At 43.2% G+C, this 15,577-nt stretch overlaps 1 protein-coding gene across 1 annotated transcript in view; it reads left to right on the top strand.

Moving 5' to 3' along the window:
* ntn4 (netrin 4) overlaps nucleotides 1–4,951 on the top strand; it is a 29,429-nt gene extending 24,478 nt beyond the window's left edge. Inside the window, exons 6-10 of the mRNA XM_083935506.1 lie at nucleotides 869–1,082; nucleotides 2,096–2,190; nucleotides 2,523–2,591; nucleotides 2,683–2,856; nucleotides 3,786–4,951. Coding sequence (XP_083791632.1) covers nucleotides 869–1,082; nucleotides 2,096–2,190; nucleotides 2,523–2,591; nucleotides 2,683–2,856; nucleotides 3,786–3,925 — 692 coding nt within the window. The 3' untranslated portion in view covers nucleotides 3,926–4,951. The remainder of the gene's footprint in view (nucleotides 1–868; nucleotides 1,083–2,095; nucleotides 2,191–2,522; nucleotides 2,592–2,682; nucleotides 2,857–3,785) is intronic.
* The last annotated feature ends 10,626 nt before the right edge of the window (nucleotides 4,952–15,577 follow it).

The raw sequence follows: 15,577 nt of genomic DNA, 5'->3' as shown, positions 1-15,577 counted from the left end.
TTTTAATACCGTTCTGACTCAAGTGGATGGAGTCCACAGCAGAGATAGGATAAACGATAGAAACACTGACAAGAGGCAGTAGTTTAGTCCGTAGGTGACTTGGCTGGGAACTGGAGGGTCGCCAGTTCCAGTCCCTGTGTGAACCATGAATGGAGCGTGGACTGGTGGCTGGAGAGGTGCAAGTTCATCTCCTGGGCACTGCCGAGATGCTGTTGAGCAAGGCACTGAACCCCCAACTGCTCGGGGCGCTGATCCATTGGCAGCCCCCTCACTCTAACATCTCTCCATTAATTGCATGTATACAGGTCCTGTTTGTGTATGTGTGTATTTTGGGCCTATGTGTGTGTAACATGAATAATAATAACAGAGTGGAAAACTTGAATTTCCCTTGCGGAATAAATAAAAGTAATTCTTCTTCTTCTCCATCTGACTTTACAGGGCACCACCTCCAAAATCAGTACTATCAAATCAACACTAAAAGTTCTTTAGATTATTGTTTTTAAGAATATATATATATTGTGGCACATATACTTATGTCTGAGTCCTTACTGAATATCGTCCCCTCTTTCTCTCCCTTTCACATGAAGGCAAAGTCCTCCCAAATACACTGCGTCAGAGGAAATAGTCACTTGTGCGACACAGGACATCTTGCAATAACCCGCCATTTTTAAAATATCCTTTAAGTATCTTCCTGTCACAAAAAAAGCGTGTTTCTGCGTCTTCCTTTACGAAACAGCCTCCTTTGAAGATGTAAAGAAACCTCACTAAATCACAATATAAACAGTTCCTCAGAATTTATGCGAATGATTTATTGATGTCAACGTGTCCTATCTTCATAGCTAAACTGTTTTTTTATCTTCTTTCCCAGCATGCAACTGTCACCCCTTGGGCTCCATGCCCTTCCACTTGGAAGACGGCACCCTCTGCGACCCCTCCAACGGAAACTGCATCTGCAAACCCGGAGTGGGAGGAGCCCACTGCGACAGGTGCATGGTGGGATACTGGGGCTTCCATGAGTACGGCTGCCGTCCATGTGATTGTGCGGGAGACTGTGATCCGTTTACTGGAGACTGTATGTTTGGGTGAGTTAAAAATTAAACGTATTCTCTACAGATACCATGGCCTAAAGTCAGAGTATACGCAGATGACGAGAGCCTTTCTGTTTGTAATTGTAGCGTCCCACTATTAGTATTGATGACATACTTATTATTTTACATATTTTCTTGTTTGATGAACGTAGGCACTGATACGTGAAACTGAACTAAACTTTTATTAATATAAAATGAAGCAAAACAATGGTGGGGAGGAAGGGCAAGTGATGTAATCACCGCGTAACAAAGCAACGTATTCTTATGAACAGGTTTGTGGAAATTAGTATGATATCTTACGAAATCGTGAACAGAAATGGACCGCAAGACGGAACGCAACCATAGCTTTTGGTGTCGGTTTGGTTTAGGCACCAAAGCTACTGTTAAGTGGCCGGTTTTAGACAACAAAAGGTGACGGTTAGGGCTAGATAGGTTTTGGTTTGGTTTATTACGTCTGGGACCCATCTACCACCACAACGTGCATCTTTAGGTGGAGATTCGCTGTCTTATTCTAAGCTTCCTGCTTTTATTACGTGGGAAAACTTACTTTAACATACTTTTTGTTGTTATATATACGGTAAAATGCATGAGAACAGCGTCCCATCCTCTCTTCCTGGAAACACCTATTGTAGCGGGAACTAACACTTGTGCTTGTATGATTTTGTCACTGTATAAGCGTCGCAATCGTGCAAGATACAGTCACGAAACCTTACAGGTGTGTAGCTGAAGGACAAGTTTGAAAATGGGTGTGGTCCGTGGAAGGGTGGTGGAAGTAGGGGGGGGGGGGGGGGTAGAAAGTTGGGAAGCCCTTGCCTGATGGTCTCTAGTTTCCCATGTTTCTAAAGTGCGTGTGCTGTTGTCCCGTGTTTGTTTTGCTTTCTCCATCAGCAACAGGGAAATAAGATCCGTTTCATTTGCTTGGATAGATTCACATTTGCATTCCTGTGTGTGTGTGTGTGTGTTTGTATGTGTGTGTGTGTTGCTAATGTTGTAATGTGTGTGTGCAGCTCTGATCTGGACCTGTACAACTTAGAGGGAAACTCCAGCGAGCCGGTGAGGATCTTCAGAGCAGATGAACTCTTCTCTGCCCTTCACTACTCAGGTGTGTGTGCGTGCGTGTGTGTGTGTTAGTGTGTTATCCATCCTCCTCCACGGTCCAGTGACCAAGCATTAATGGTTAAGTAATGAAAGTCTTCATAGGGCCATAGAAGGACATGGAACAAAGGTGTGTGTGTGTGTGTGTGTGTCCCACCTCCACCTCCATGTAACTGCAGCTTTCATAGGCACATTCCTCACTGGACACACACACTGCGCTTGCATTCTTAGGACGCCATGCACAGTTTCTGAGACCACACACACACACACACACACACACACACACACACACCAGTTATGTTACACATATTAATCTGTACGTGTGTTTGTCTCCTGCAGAGAAGTGTGAGTGCAAAGAGCAAGCCCTGACCAACAGTAAACTCTTCTGCACCATGAATTATGCATACGGTGAGACTTTTCATGGGTGTTTTACTTTTAAAAGCTTTTCATTAATATCGTAATATTATTATTAATACTTGCGTCTCTGTCTGACTCTTAGTGCTGAAGGTGAAAGTGCTGTCAGCCCACGATAAGGGCTCCCACGCCGAGGTGGAGGTCAAAGTTCAGAAGGTGCTCAGTCAGAACACCAAGGTGAAGATACAGCGGGGTCGGGTCACTCTTTACCCCGAGTCTTGGACCGCGCGGGGCTGCACCTGCCCCATCCTCAACCCAGGTCAGACTAACACTCTGCTATCACTGACTTCTTCACTAAAGGTCAGAAATGGAGAGATACTGAAAGTTTAGGCAAAAAAGTGGTGAAAAAACCCACTGAAACCTGGAAAAATCCTTATTATAAAGGACAAATAATCATCTTTTCATGGGATTTGTCGACAATAATAAAAATGTAGAATATTGAAGCCCTTATTAATAAAGTACAACAAGATGCCCTGATGTAAAAACAGCAAAATTCACCCGTTTTGAATACTGTTATACGATTTTAGCTAACACGGCCCAGTCAATCAGAAAAATAACTATTTAAGAAGCTAGGCCAGTAACCTTTAAAGGTCCCATATTGTAAAAAGTTAGATTTCCATGTCTGTTTTTTTATCATAAAGCAGATTAAAGTGCTTTGGAAAAAATAGAAAGTGCTGACGGCTGCAATGACGGTGCAGAGACGCAGAAACTCTGACCAATCAGAGCAGACTGGGCTTTTTCAGGAGGGGGTCTTAAAGAGACAGGAGCTCAAATCAGACAGAGGGTGAATACACTAATATTCAGACGGACATATTTTATATTTTTAAAGAGATTTTTTTCACCCCTGAGCTTCAACCGAGCCCAAGGGACGACCAGGAGTGACTGGTCAGAGGACCTGAGTGACCTAGGTAGGGCACAGGGGATTAAAAGGTAACATAAGTAAGAGGGGGCTAATCCATATAGCTTTATAGACACTGATGAAGTCTTGAACTCTAAAGTTGACAGACAGGGAGCCAGATGACGGAGATAAGAACGAGGTAAATATGCTTAAAAGTGCCGCGGTGGAGGTTGAACCTAGGTGAGCCACCAGGTTGCCCCAAAATAATGTTGTTTTTAAAAACATTTAAGCAGGTAAACTTGTTCTGGTTGGAACCCAAAGCGTCCCTGACCATTGCCATTATTCCTCAGGGGTGGAGTACCTCGTGGCGGGCCACTCGGACCGTAAGCAGGGACGCCTCCTGGTCAACATGAAGAGCTTCGTGAAGCCTTGGAAAGCCAGCTTGGGCCGCAAAGTCCTCACGCTACTCAAGAAAGACTGCAACTGGTAGAGTGGACCGTTTAACACACTGGAGGACAGACGGACAAATGGACAGCGATGCCAATGGATTTTCTTGTCCTCCAGATGTGGGTTATTGAATCGCACAGGTCTGGGAGCAGATTTTTACGGAGGGGCTGGAGTGAGAGGATTGAACCCCCTTTATTTCTCTGCTGTCGTCCAACGAGAGCTAGCGGCAGACTGCACCAGCTAAAGGCACATGGGACATAACTTTATTAAGACATATCATGTCTCGCACATTCCTATGTAGGATTTCTTTTGCTGCTCAAGAAATTGAGGAATTCAGTGCTTTCTATTCTGAGCGACTCCCTCTGGACGCATTGATGTAAACTAAAACTGAATCTCTTCCTCTCTGCAGCACTTTAGCCTAAGATGGACTGAGGGAACATGGACACACAAAGAGAGGACGCACATTAAATGACCCCCCCCTGACATGGACTGTGGATGGAGCATGTCCATTCTTATAACAATGGATGCTCCTTCACACAGGTAGCAGTGTGTGTGTTCGGGTGTGTGTGTATGTGTGTGTGTGTGCTTCCTTAATGTGCAAAGCACCCAGAGTGATGCTGAACAAGCCATACAAGCCACTACAGGTGGTTAGATCTTAGCCAGTCCAGGTGTGCCTGTGTTGAAATCAGAGTGAATGGGGTTTTACCCCGAACGTGAATGTATTCGCCTGTTTTGCAAATGTGTGTGTGTGTGCGTGTGTGTGTGTGAGACAAAGAGAGATTGTTTGAATGCAGAGGTAGATTACGAGCACAGTCCAGATTCAGTCCAGCTCTTAAGCTTTTCTGTAGGTTTGTGTTGTGTACACTTTTCAAAAAAACAGCTGTTCCAATGTTAAAGATGCAGCGTCATGTATATTGATTCATCTCATATTACACTAAACTCTGAAAATCCTTGTTATTCCTTCCTTTGTGCTCTTGTACAGTATTATTTGTATATATCTCTATAAATATTATGTTCATCTTTCTCCCTCTGTTTAATTGTTTTTGTATGTGGTAATATTAAAGGATAATTACAACTTCTGTCTTTTTAGTTTTTACAGTTTCGGCCATGATTTCTATCGTTTATGATAATGTTTTAACTGCTAAAGTAATTTCTGTGATATGGGAACACTGCAACATGGCAGGAAACTCGACATTCGGCATTTTCAACCATCAGTTCCTACTGAGATTGTGACATTTTATCATTAAAAACTTGCTCACCAACCAATGACCCTATGCTTAACCATTCGTGGTCAGTGCCTAATCTTCAAGTGGCGGTAGTACTCCGATACAACTCCTGCGTCCGATGACTTGTACCAGTCACACAGACTCGTCCTGGTGTTCCATAAATGTCCATTTCCGGATCTATTTCCAGATAGTGGTGGTTGGTGCTGTAGTCTTTAGGGCGCACTCACACTGTCCTTCTGTACCGGGCCCCGGGCTTTAGGGTACTTGCCCCCCCCTCCCTCTCCCCCCGCGCCCCAGCCCCGTTTGTACTCACACTGCCTGGGCCTCGCGCAAATGCTTCTTGCTGTCCATACGCCATCACGCCGTAACACGTCACACGCATTGATCGCGTGTGTGTGGCTTTGTTTACAAATCTTTCCATAGACCTCAGAGTTTTTGTGCGTCTTGTCGACTGTTTTTGAATCTTTTCATCGACCAAATCTGCAGTAAACACTCCACCTCCGCATCACACCAACGTAAACCTTTCACCGCCATTGTTGTTGTTGTTAAATGTCCGTCGTTCTATTTTCTATGTCCGAACAGGCGCACATACCACTACCGCCGTAGGGCTCGTGCTCGTGCTCGTGCTCGTGCTCGTGCTCGTACACGTGCGCACGCTCGTGCTTGTACATGTGCAAACGGCTCTGCTAAAGCCCACCTCTTTCAATTGTGGACGGCCCGCTGTCCGCAGTTATGCGCGGAACGGGTGCACTCACACTGCTTCAACGTACTCGGCTTTAGCTGAAAAAACGTTTTTGGCCCGGTACAGAAGGACAGTGTGAGTGCGCCCTTAGACGCCGGATTTCCTCCTGTCTTTTGAACTTTATTCAAAGTTCTTCCTTTACTGTCCTTACTGTCAGTAAGGACTTACTGTCCCCACTTTTCATCTTTTTCTTAATCTTCTTCTAATTGGCAAAACCAGCTAGAGGTGCATCCTGGTGGAGGGTGGAATACCTGGAGCATGCGCAGTAGGTGCATTTGTCTATGCATACAGTCCAATGGGTCGCTTCATTGGGGGGCATGTGGACAGTCCACCCAGACCCTAGTGGTCGTGAGTGGATGACGACAGGATTCAGCATTTATAACAGGTGGACCAAAGCTGACCCTCAGGTAGTTTCAACTCAACCATCTCACCTCAACCATCTAACCTTGACCATCTAACCTTAACTACCTAACCTTAATAATTTGAGGTCGTTGCCTAACCTCAACCATCTTGCAAGAGTTTCACAAATCTTAGGTTATCATCTGGACACAACCCTTGACCTGCCCTTGCAGGTCGTAGTGGCCCATCAGGAGTCTCCCAAACTGTGATGAACATTGGTGCAGTAATTTAATCTCAATTTTCTCTTCCAAACAATTCTGTTTTAAACCTGTGTCGTTCTTCTTCTTAGCGATGTTGCTACGTTCCCATTAGTCAGCAATTATCTTGGCAGAACAAAGTATCTTTCTAATATTTTGCAGCAGTCTCTCTCTGCTACTGAAACCTTGTTGCAGAGCAGAGCACAGACACACTCACATGAACTCCAACTCTCAACAACAGCTGATATAACCGCCCAGGCCTTGAAATACTTCACATCAATTGGGCAAAAATATCCTTATCGCCCTTCGCTCTTTCTCACACACATACGCACTCTCTCCGTGTCCCTTCGGATTAAGTCATCCATCACTCTTGCTCCCAAAACACTCTCCCCTACGTTCACACAGCGCCACAGAATGTAGACCATAACAGAGAGGCCGGGGCGAGCACACACTCTCTGTTTGGGTTTAGTCGGCCAGCGGGTTTTCCACCGCCTCTTCACCCACTCTCTGTGACGTGGTTGGTCGAGAGGTGTGGACACATTCCTGGCGCGTCGAGCAGCGCTCCGCGGCAGGCCGGGTCACAGGTCACTCACCTGTCTGCTGGCCTCACCTCCACAACGAGAGGTGAGCGGGAACGGTTGTTTTTTTTACAACCGTGGCCCGGATAGCCTCTTGTACCCACGTTTCCTCATTCACGGGCCATTCACAGATTAGTGTCAGAGGGGTCATGGTTCCTCCTTGTTTCTGCCAAGCTGTTTCCAGACAGCAGGGGAAGGGTGAACGGGTGCACACGGGACGAGGAATGTGACTGGAAGGAATGTCTCAGTGCCAGTGGTGGGAAGTAACTGAGTACATTTAATCAAGTACTGTACTTCGGGAACTTGTACAAGAGTATTCCCAGTTTGTGCTCCTTCTTATCCACTACATTTCAGAGGGACACACACACTGTAAGCATAAAAGAAATCAATCTAGTTGTAACCAAGTGGCAACCTCCAATGCTGAAAACTGTAGTTCCTCGAATGGCCACTTGAGGTTGGCTACAAAAGCAGGTCAATTTAACTGTTAAAGGGCCCAACTTTACATGTTTACAGCCTGGTACAAGAAACTGTTTTAAAGTTAATTTCCCTGCTCATGATAACTGTACAGGTCACCGGTTTAAATTATATTAAGGGTTAAAGTTCTGCATTATTTAGGGAGCTTTGAGTAGCAGGTGGGTGCTGAGGTAGGCTTCATTCGGCCTGATTCAGCACCTCCCATGCTCCACCTCTTTGCCCATTTTGGATGAGCAGGGAGCAGGTGGAGTCAGGCACTGCCCCCCACTTTGAGCTTCATTGTGGCTTTTTAGCAACCTGTGGGTGACGTCACAGTGACTACAAACATGTTTTATACTATGTTCCCAACCTTTTTGGATTGTGACCGCCTTACTCACTACTGTTCTTGAGTATAAGCATCAAGGGAAACAGTTGGCTGCACTAATTCTCCAGTCCAGTGCCATTAAACCATTGCATACCAGATATAAACCTTTTCTATGTGGATTTTGCCCCAATATGACTCTGCAAAGACCCTCAGAAGGCTGCTCCTTAACAAATATCTGTACTGGAAAGTTGTCCAGGAGGAAAAGTGCATAAAGTATTGAAAGAAGTATTTTATGAATTTGAAACTGGTGCCTGTACATTGTCGACAATTCTAGAAAGTCCTGAGAGTCGGTTGCTGACCATTTAAATAAAGAATAACTTAAAATAAAATAAAAAGCTGTATGTGATATGTTCTGTGTCTGTATCACATGTCTGTGATAGGCTAATATCAGCAGTTCTTCTTCACTGACTGCTCAGGAAGGAGGTGTTTTATGAAGTGGGAACTGGCCTTGAAGCGTAGACGCAACAGGGAGCAACAAAAACATGAACTACTGCAGCTGAAACATGGAGCTCTCTCTATCTCTCTCTCTCTCTGTCTCTCTCTCTCTCTCACTAACTGTCTCTCTTGCTCGCTCTCCCCCACTCATTGTCCCCACAGTGACTCGCTATTCTCAGCCTGTGATGGAGATGTCCTGTGGGGGGTTGCATGGTGTGGGAAACTAGTTGATGAATGAGTGTTTGGCATGCTTGCAGAGATGCATACTTTGCTCCCGTATAGCTTGTGCGTGTGTGCGTGTGTGTGGGTGTGTGTGTAATAGTAGTAATGGGAAATACATGCATGTGTGTGTGTATACGAGTATGTGTGTGCCGGTATGAACACAATGCCCCGCTTGTGTTGCTATAGAATGGAGTTATGGCCTTTGTCCTGTCAGCATTCTTGTGCTGCTATTGGGCCGCGGAGTGCATGGCAGCTCCCGCAGGCTCGGGGACAATAACCTCCTCTACCTTCCCCTCCTCTCGCTGGGAGTCACAATGCCCCTCTTCGGCAGCACCCATCACCCTAAGACAGACGCCCCCCGAAAACTGGCCCGCTCTGGGTGTCATACAGCGACCAGCACCCAGAGGTCCTGAGGAAAGGCAGAGGGAGGGGGGAATAAAAGCAGAAAATATGGAAAGAGGGGATTGCTTCTCAGGGGTTTGGTGAGAGGAAGTGTGTGCTGGATAAGTGAGTCATGTGTTCAGTATTATCCCATCAGCTGTGATTCACTTACACAGGAAATGAGAAGATTATAGCGTATATGGACACAGACCGAAACTGCTTCACTGACATCCTTCACCTGAAAGTGGCTCCGTCCTTAGAAACCGTTTTCACTTAATTGCACACAAAAACACACGCATGCATGCACGCATCAGGAATGTTTCTTTACCTGACGATCGTCGGAGCAAGCCAGAACAGGGAGGGCGGTGTTGACATAGCAGAGTGATTGAGACGCTACTGCTGATTATTATACAGCCATGAAAACAAGGACCTGATGTCATCGAGTCATTATGAACGAAACCCCACGCATCAACGTGACAACAGACGAGACAGTTTGGGAGGAAAAACAGGCCCCTTATGACAAGTCGGGACACTCTGTGAAGAACAGATTACACATCAGAAGCTGTCAAGGAGCCAACGTTAACATTCGGCCTCACCGCGCTGCGAAATCTGAGGGAGACAGATTACAGGAGATGTGTTTGTTTACAGGTTAGAGTAAAGCATTTTCCCCCACGGCTTCACAGCCACCTGTGCTTTCACCCGCCACAAAACCAACACCGTGTCCAGCTGCGTTAACACCACCATGAAACCACCGCAGTGGCTTCCTTTCACTGGCATTATCAAAACCACCGTCGACCAACGAAAGCAGGTCGCAAAAGCTGCTTGTTGCTCTGCGTGTGTGTTTATGAGTTGCTTTTCTTATGAGGCCCAAACACTTTTTACGTTGAGGCAACTGATGACAAAATCTACTCTGATTGTTTTTTCTTAAGCCTTTTTTTAAATTTCGACTTTCGAAATGCAATTTATTTCCTTATGCCTGGCTCTAATACTGCTCTGTACATCTTTCTAATCAAAAGACACTGATTTATTCGTCTGTTTTAGTTATGAAAGCTGATGTTTTTTATTTATTCAAATCAAAACATTGTTGTCGCTGCCCTAAACAACCTTTGGTGTCAGTAAAAAAGAGCTAACAGCAAATATTTGGGGAAATATGTTTATTTATTTCTTTGCTGAGGTAAGAATTTCTGCACAGTACTATAAATATGAAGCTACTGCAAGCAGACGTGTAGCTTAGCTTAGCACAATGACTTAAAGCAGGTGGAAACAGCTAGCCTGGCTCCGTCCAAAGGGAACAAAAGCTCTAAAGCTTTTTAACCGACAAGTTGAAAAAAGTGTCAAAATGACAAATTGTGCCAGACAATCCAAGAAACCAGAAAACAAATAAGCATAAAAAGTCAAACTATGCCCTAAAAACTAAGCTTTATCATTGGCTTTATGTTTTTCTCTGAGCGAAAGCAGTAAAACAGTTTAAAGTTGCTCTATTAAAGTGTAATTCCAGCGCAAAATCACCCCAGGGTCTTTTTTGGCACCTGCATACATCAAACAAGCCCTCAAGACAGTTTTTTCTGTGTATAAACAATTAACCGGGAGAGTCGCTTACAGTCGGACGTGGCTAACTTAGCTTAGCTCGGGGCAGCACGGTGAAGGCATTAAAACGGCTCTTTTAACCACTAATACTAAAAACTATAAAGCACCTGTGGGCTCCTTCCTTTGGGATTGACTTTGGTAATCCACTTGAATGGACTTTACTATGAGAGGAGCTGGTACAGGGGCCAGTAGGTAAGTCTTTAAAACACTCTTTTAATAAACTCTGGCTTCACTAACTACGTTGTTGGTGCTTTGTTTTCTGTGTAGGGACTCTTCTAATGCTGCTGCAGAGGTTTGCTGTTATTTTGAGAAGCATTAGTGGTTAAAAAAAGTCGTTTTAATGTCTTTAATGTCAGCTGGGATCAGCTCCAGCCTCCCCTCGACGCCGATAGGGACAAGCAGTTGAAGATGAATGAGTGAATGAATGAACCGTACTGCCCTGCGCTAATCAGTGTTAGCCACGTCCGACTGTTAGCGACTCAACCGGATTTCTCCGTTAATAGTTCATACACCAAAAAAACTGTCTTGATCGCATTAGCCGATGTTGTTTTTTTTACGGAACAGGAAAATTTCAGGTTACATAGAAATAGAATGAGCGTAAAACATTCCCATTCAAAGCATCATAGCAGGATGGTCAGAGCGGCAGTAAAATTTTTATGTGCCTGGTTGCCATCGCAATGAACTGTGACCATTCTAGCGGGTTAACGTCCACATAAACTTCCCTTTTTACTTTAACTAGAGAGGAAATGAAGACAGTGTGACACTTCACGGCCCCGGTGACGTGCCATAATAACTTACTAACAATCACTAGTTTCTCTTGAACTTGTACTACAACGTCTCTATTCTCAATTTCTATGCCAGTAAAGAATACCTACTCACACACTCAGCACAGGCACAGGACAACATTTTGACCCCCTACGTGTCATATTTCTGTCCATGTGACGAATGCATTCACTGGCATTTTATCGTTGTTTCAGTCTCCACCAACTTTATCTGTTTACTGTTTGGTGCAGGGGCGCGTAGCGTACACAGGGTGTTATCTCACATATATGCCGCTGAAAAATAAGGGTTGAGGAGAAAGAGTGACATTGAAACATACTGTAAATATTATGTAAAAACCAAAACAATGAGCTAAAAGTAGCACCGACGCGAGGTCGAGCTGCAACACTGAGCGATAAATCCTCAAGGTTTTGATATTAAATGTTAAACTAAAAGAATAAAGGGGCGTTAGTGAATCAACAGGAGGTCCTCAGAAGTATTGTAACAGAAAAATGTGTGTTTATGAGAGATGAAAAGAGGGAAGGGAGGGAGAGTTAGCGTGTGTGGACATGACGGCGCTGAAGGCCCGGGGACATAGAGGGAGAAAAACATTAGAGGTGATTTACAGGAATCGCATGGCACATCAACACATACCTCTTTCTCTAAGTCACTCACAAACGCCCCTTAATCTCTCTCACACACAAACCTCTGGTCCACACACACACACACACACACGCACATAAAAGCACACACCTATTACCACACTCCCCCCGTTCAGTGGGGGGGTTTAAGAAGGCTTGTATGGATCAGTTCCCCCTAATCAGTACATTAGAGGAATTCTTCACATGCAGTCAGGTTGCGTGTGTTGCGATTAAAAGTTCCTCCTTCAGGCGCAATTTCCTGAATGAAAGACTGACTCCTCCCTTTATTCTCTCGGAGACATTAATATGAAGTTACTGTAATATTGATACAGGGATTCACAATATAATAACAACACTTGATCTCTCCCCTGAGCTCTGGACACAATAGTCACGACTTCTCACGTTCCCTTGTTTTGGTTGATGTTGTTGTAAAGGGCAAAAAAAACACACCCAAGAAATCTCAAAAGTGCCCTAAAAAAACACGATCGAGGGGTAAAAATGGCCTCCGAGACTTCAGAAAAATAGGTTTGTATCAACCGTTTTAGACCAATATCTTAATCTTACATTAAAGGCACTGTAGTCGATATTCAGAACATTAAATAGTAGTTAATTAAAGATACAGCAGAGTAAAGGGGCCTTCACCTGATCAGCTTTTTGCGCTTGGCTCTCCGTGAGGTTGGGCGCAGAGACCCAGTAAACAGCTAAATCAACGTTAGCATTAAAACAACCGTTAGCTCGTAAACTGCCTCTCCACAAACCTGCTGTGATGCTTATAAACTTCCATCTTTACGTTTTCTTCCCAGATCGTGAAACGACTTTAATGTAACGTTAAATCGTTTGGGAAACTCGGACACACAAACATAAGTTTTTCCTCCATCTTTCTATTCGGCTTGATGTCGCTCTCCGGTTGCCTAGGAAACGTAAACGTCACTCGGAAAGCTTCTATCTCATTGGTTGAGCTTTTGAAAGGTCAGCGGCAACAAGGTCAAAGTTCAACTGATTTTAACTTTGAGTGCAGCGGCAAATCTGCCTCCACTACAGCAACTTCCTGTTTGATCCAATCAGGAAGTGCCAAAAACTACAGTTCCCCGAGTGTCCACTAGGGGCAGGTTCCATAGTAGAGCAGTTTCTCATTGACCCCCATGTTAAACAGGCCGTTTACACAGCATCATTAAACCTGTTTAAGGCCTGGTACAAAAAAACAATCTCGTCTGTATGTTTACGTCATATCTCCATGACAACACTGAGGGGGTGATTTTTTTTTTGTACCAGGCTAGTTTTCATTTTATTGGAGGTTAAAGTTTATAAATAATTAGGGGCGTGGCCTCTTGAGTGACAGCTAGCCTCTGGCCCTCACTTCTGCTCGGAGGTAAACGTCAGCCAGATGGACGTATCACCCTCCCCCCAACGTCACATACATGCCCTTTTTTTGTCAGAGGAAATGAGGCGGAGTCAAAGTCTGACAAGATGGCGACTCCCGTAGGCGAGGACGATTGGATCAAGTTGGGAGAACGGACCCCGACGGAGACGCTACGTCTGTTTTTTATACAGTCTATGATATATATATATATATGTATATAAATGCATGTATAATAGCAATAATATGCTTTTTGTTTACTGATTTGAGACAAGGTGGTGAATAAATACTATTGTTTAGCATTTCCCCCATAACTTTTTTAATTTTTTTGACAGTGCAAAAGTTTGAATTGAGACTTAAATCTGCACGGCCACAGACATTAAAGTGCTGCTGTCTCATAAAAGCTCTGGATTTACACTGATAGGATCTACACAGTGTGAGTGCCACCAGCCCCCATTCACCAGCATGAAGTGCTCCACCTGCACTTACACCAGCAGCACAAGACATTAAAATACCTCCGAAATGTACGACCACAGCGCCTCAGGCCAAACACTAATAAACACTCACTTGTGATCCATGGAAGAAGGGGCTTTTCAGAATTAAAAGTCGTGGGATTTGGATATTTTACTGAAGTAAAAACTATCAGTACCCACCTGTAAAACTACTCTTATAAGTAAAAGTCCCACGGTAAAAGCAAACATGTATTCTCAACAAAATAGAGTTAAAGTATTACAATTAAAGGAAGAATTCCCCCTTTTACGCTTTTTTTATTATTAAATTGTTGGTATTTTTGTGTATTATTATTGATGCATTGACATTAAAGGAGGATGTTGATGTTGCAGCTGGTCAGGGTGGAGTTAGTTTTTTTAAAAAGTACAATTTTCCCTCTCAAAAGTAGCGGTAAGTAAGTATAAAGCTGCAGAATGTAAACTACGAGTACCTTAAAGTTACGCTTACAGTACTTTAATCTACATAATTAATATTTAAGATGCAGAAAGTGAATAAGCACAAGTACTACTCAAGTATAATGTTGTTGCACACTGTTGTATTTTCCCTTTTTGCTACTTATGCATCGACTTGACCACATTTTAAAGGAAAATACTGTACTTTAAACCCTAATACATTTATTTGAATGTCATACATAAAATATAATTGATTTCTAGAGATGAGATGAGCATCAGCATCAGTTACAATAATAATAATAATAGGTTCGCATCCCGGCCTGGGCCCTTCTGTGTGTAGTTTGCATGTTGTCCCTGTGTCTGCGTGGGTTTTCTCCGGGTTCTCCGGTTTCCTCCCACAGTCCAAAGACGTGCAGGTGTTGGGTTCATTGATGACTCTAAATCACCCGTAGGTGTGAATGGTTGTCTGTCTCTGTTTGTCTCTATGTGTCCTGTGATAGACTGGCGTCCTGTCCAGGGTGGACCCCGCCTCACGCCCGATGTCAGCTGGGATCGGCTCCAGCCCGCCCGCGACCCCGACGCCGGGATAAGCGGTTGAAGATGAATGAATGATCATAATAATAATAATCCAATAATATAATAAATGATAATTTAACACTCTAATAGAGGCGATTCTACACAGTGAGCTCTTTTAATGATATTTTCCTGATGACACTTCTGTACTTTTATGTAGCGTGATATTGTTGATTTTGCTTTTTACTTTTAAAAAGTATTTAAAAAATTATAAATACTGGTTTTGCAGCAGTGATTGTGGTAAGTGACAATACTTGATTGTAAATGGTACAACAGTTCCCTCTAATGGTATAAAACCGTACTGCTTCATTTTTGTCATCAGTGCAAATCACAGACTGTAAAATACACATAAATTATTTTAATAGAAGATAAGTGAACATGTTCATCATCATCATCATAAATTATTACGGTTTTAACATATGAACATAACATATGATTTATATATGATTATAAATACAATTTAATTTAATTAAATGAGATGAAACTAAACAAACAAAATGTGTCAGATGCCGTGAAACTGCAAAAGCTTCTACATCTGTAATAATATATTTGTACCTTGTTTCCTGACCTCTTGTATTTATTTGTTGAGTGATTTTTTATTATATTTTATGTTTTAGTTTTTTGATTTACTTAATATTATTTAGTTTTGTTCAGTATTTAATTTACATTATTTGCTTTATCTTTACTCGTGCTGTTGTTTATGGTGTATATAACTTGTATTATCCTGAATATAAAGTATGCCTTTTTGATTGTGCAATAAAAACAAAAAAAACAATCATCATTATCATCAACAACAAAAATCAACCTTGTATTTTTTGACTGATTTTTATTTAATTTTATTTTTATTTATTATGATTT

This window comes from Echiichthys vipera (genome assembly GCF_963691815.1).
Source record: "Echiichthys vipera genome assembly, chromosome: 20".
NCBI classification, from domain to species: domain Eukaryota; kingdom Metazoa; phylum Chordata; class Actinopteri; order Perciformes; family Trachinidae; genus Echiichthys; species Echiichthys vipera.
The sequence above is the reverse complement of the archived record's forward strand: the minus strand, read 5'-3'. Positions and strand labels throughout refer to the sequence as shown.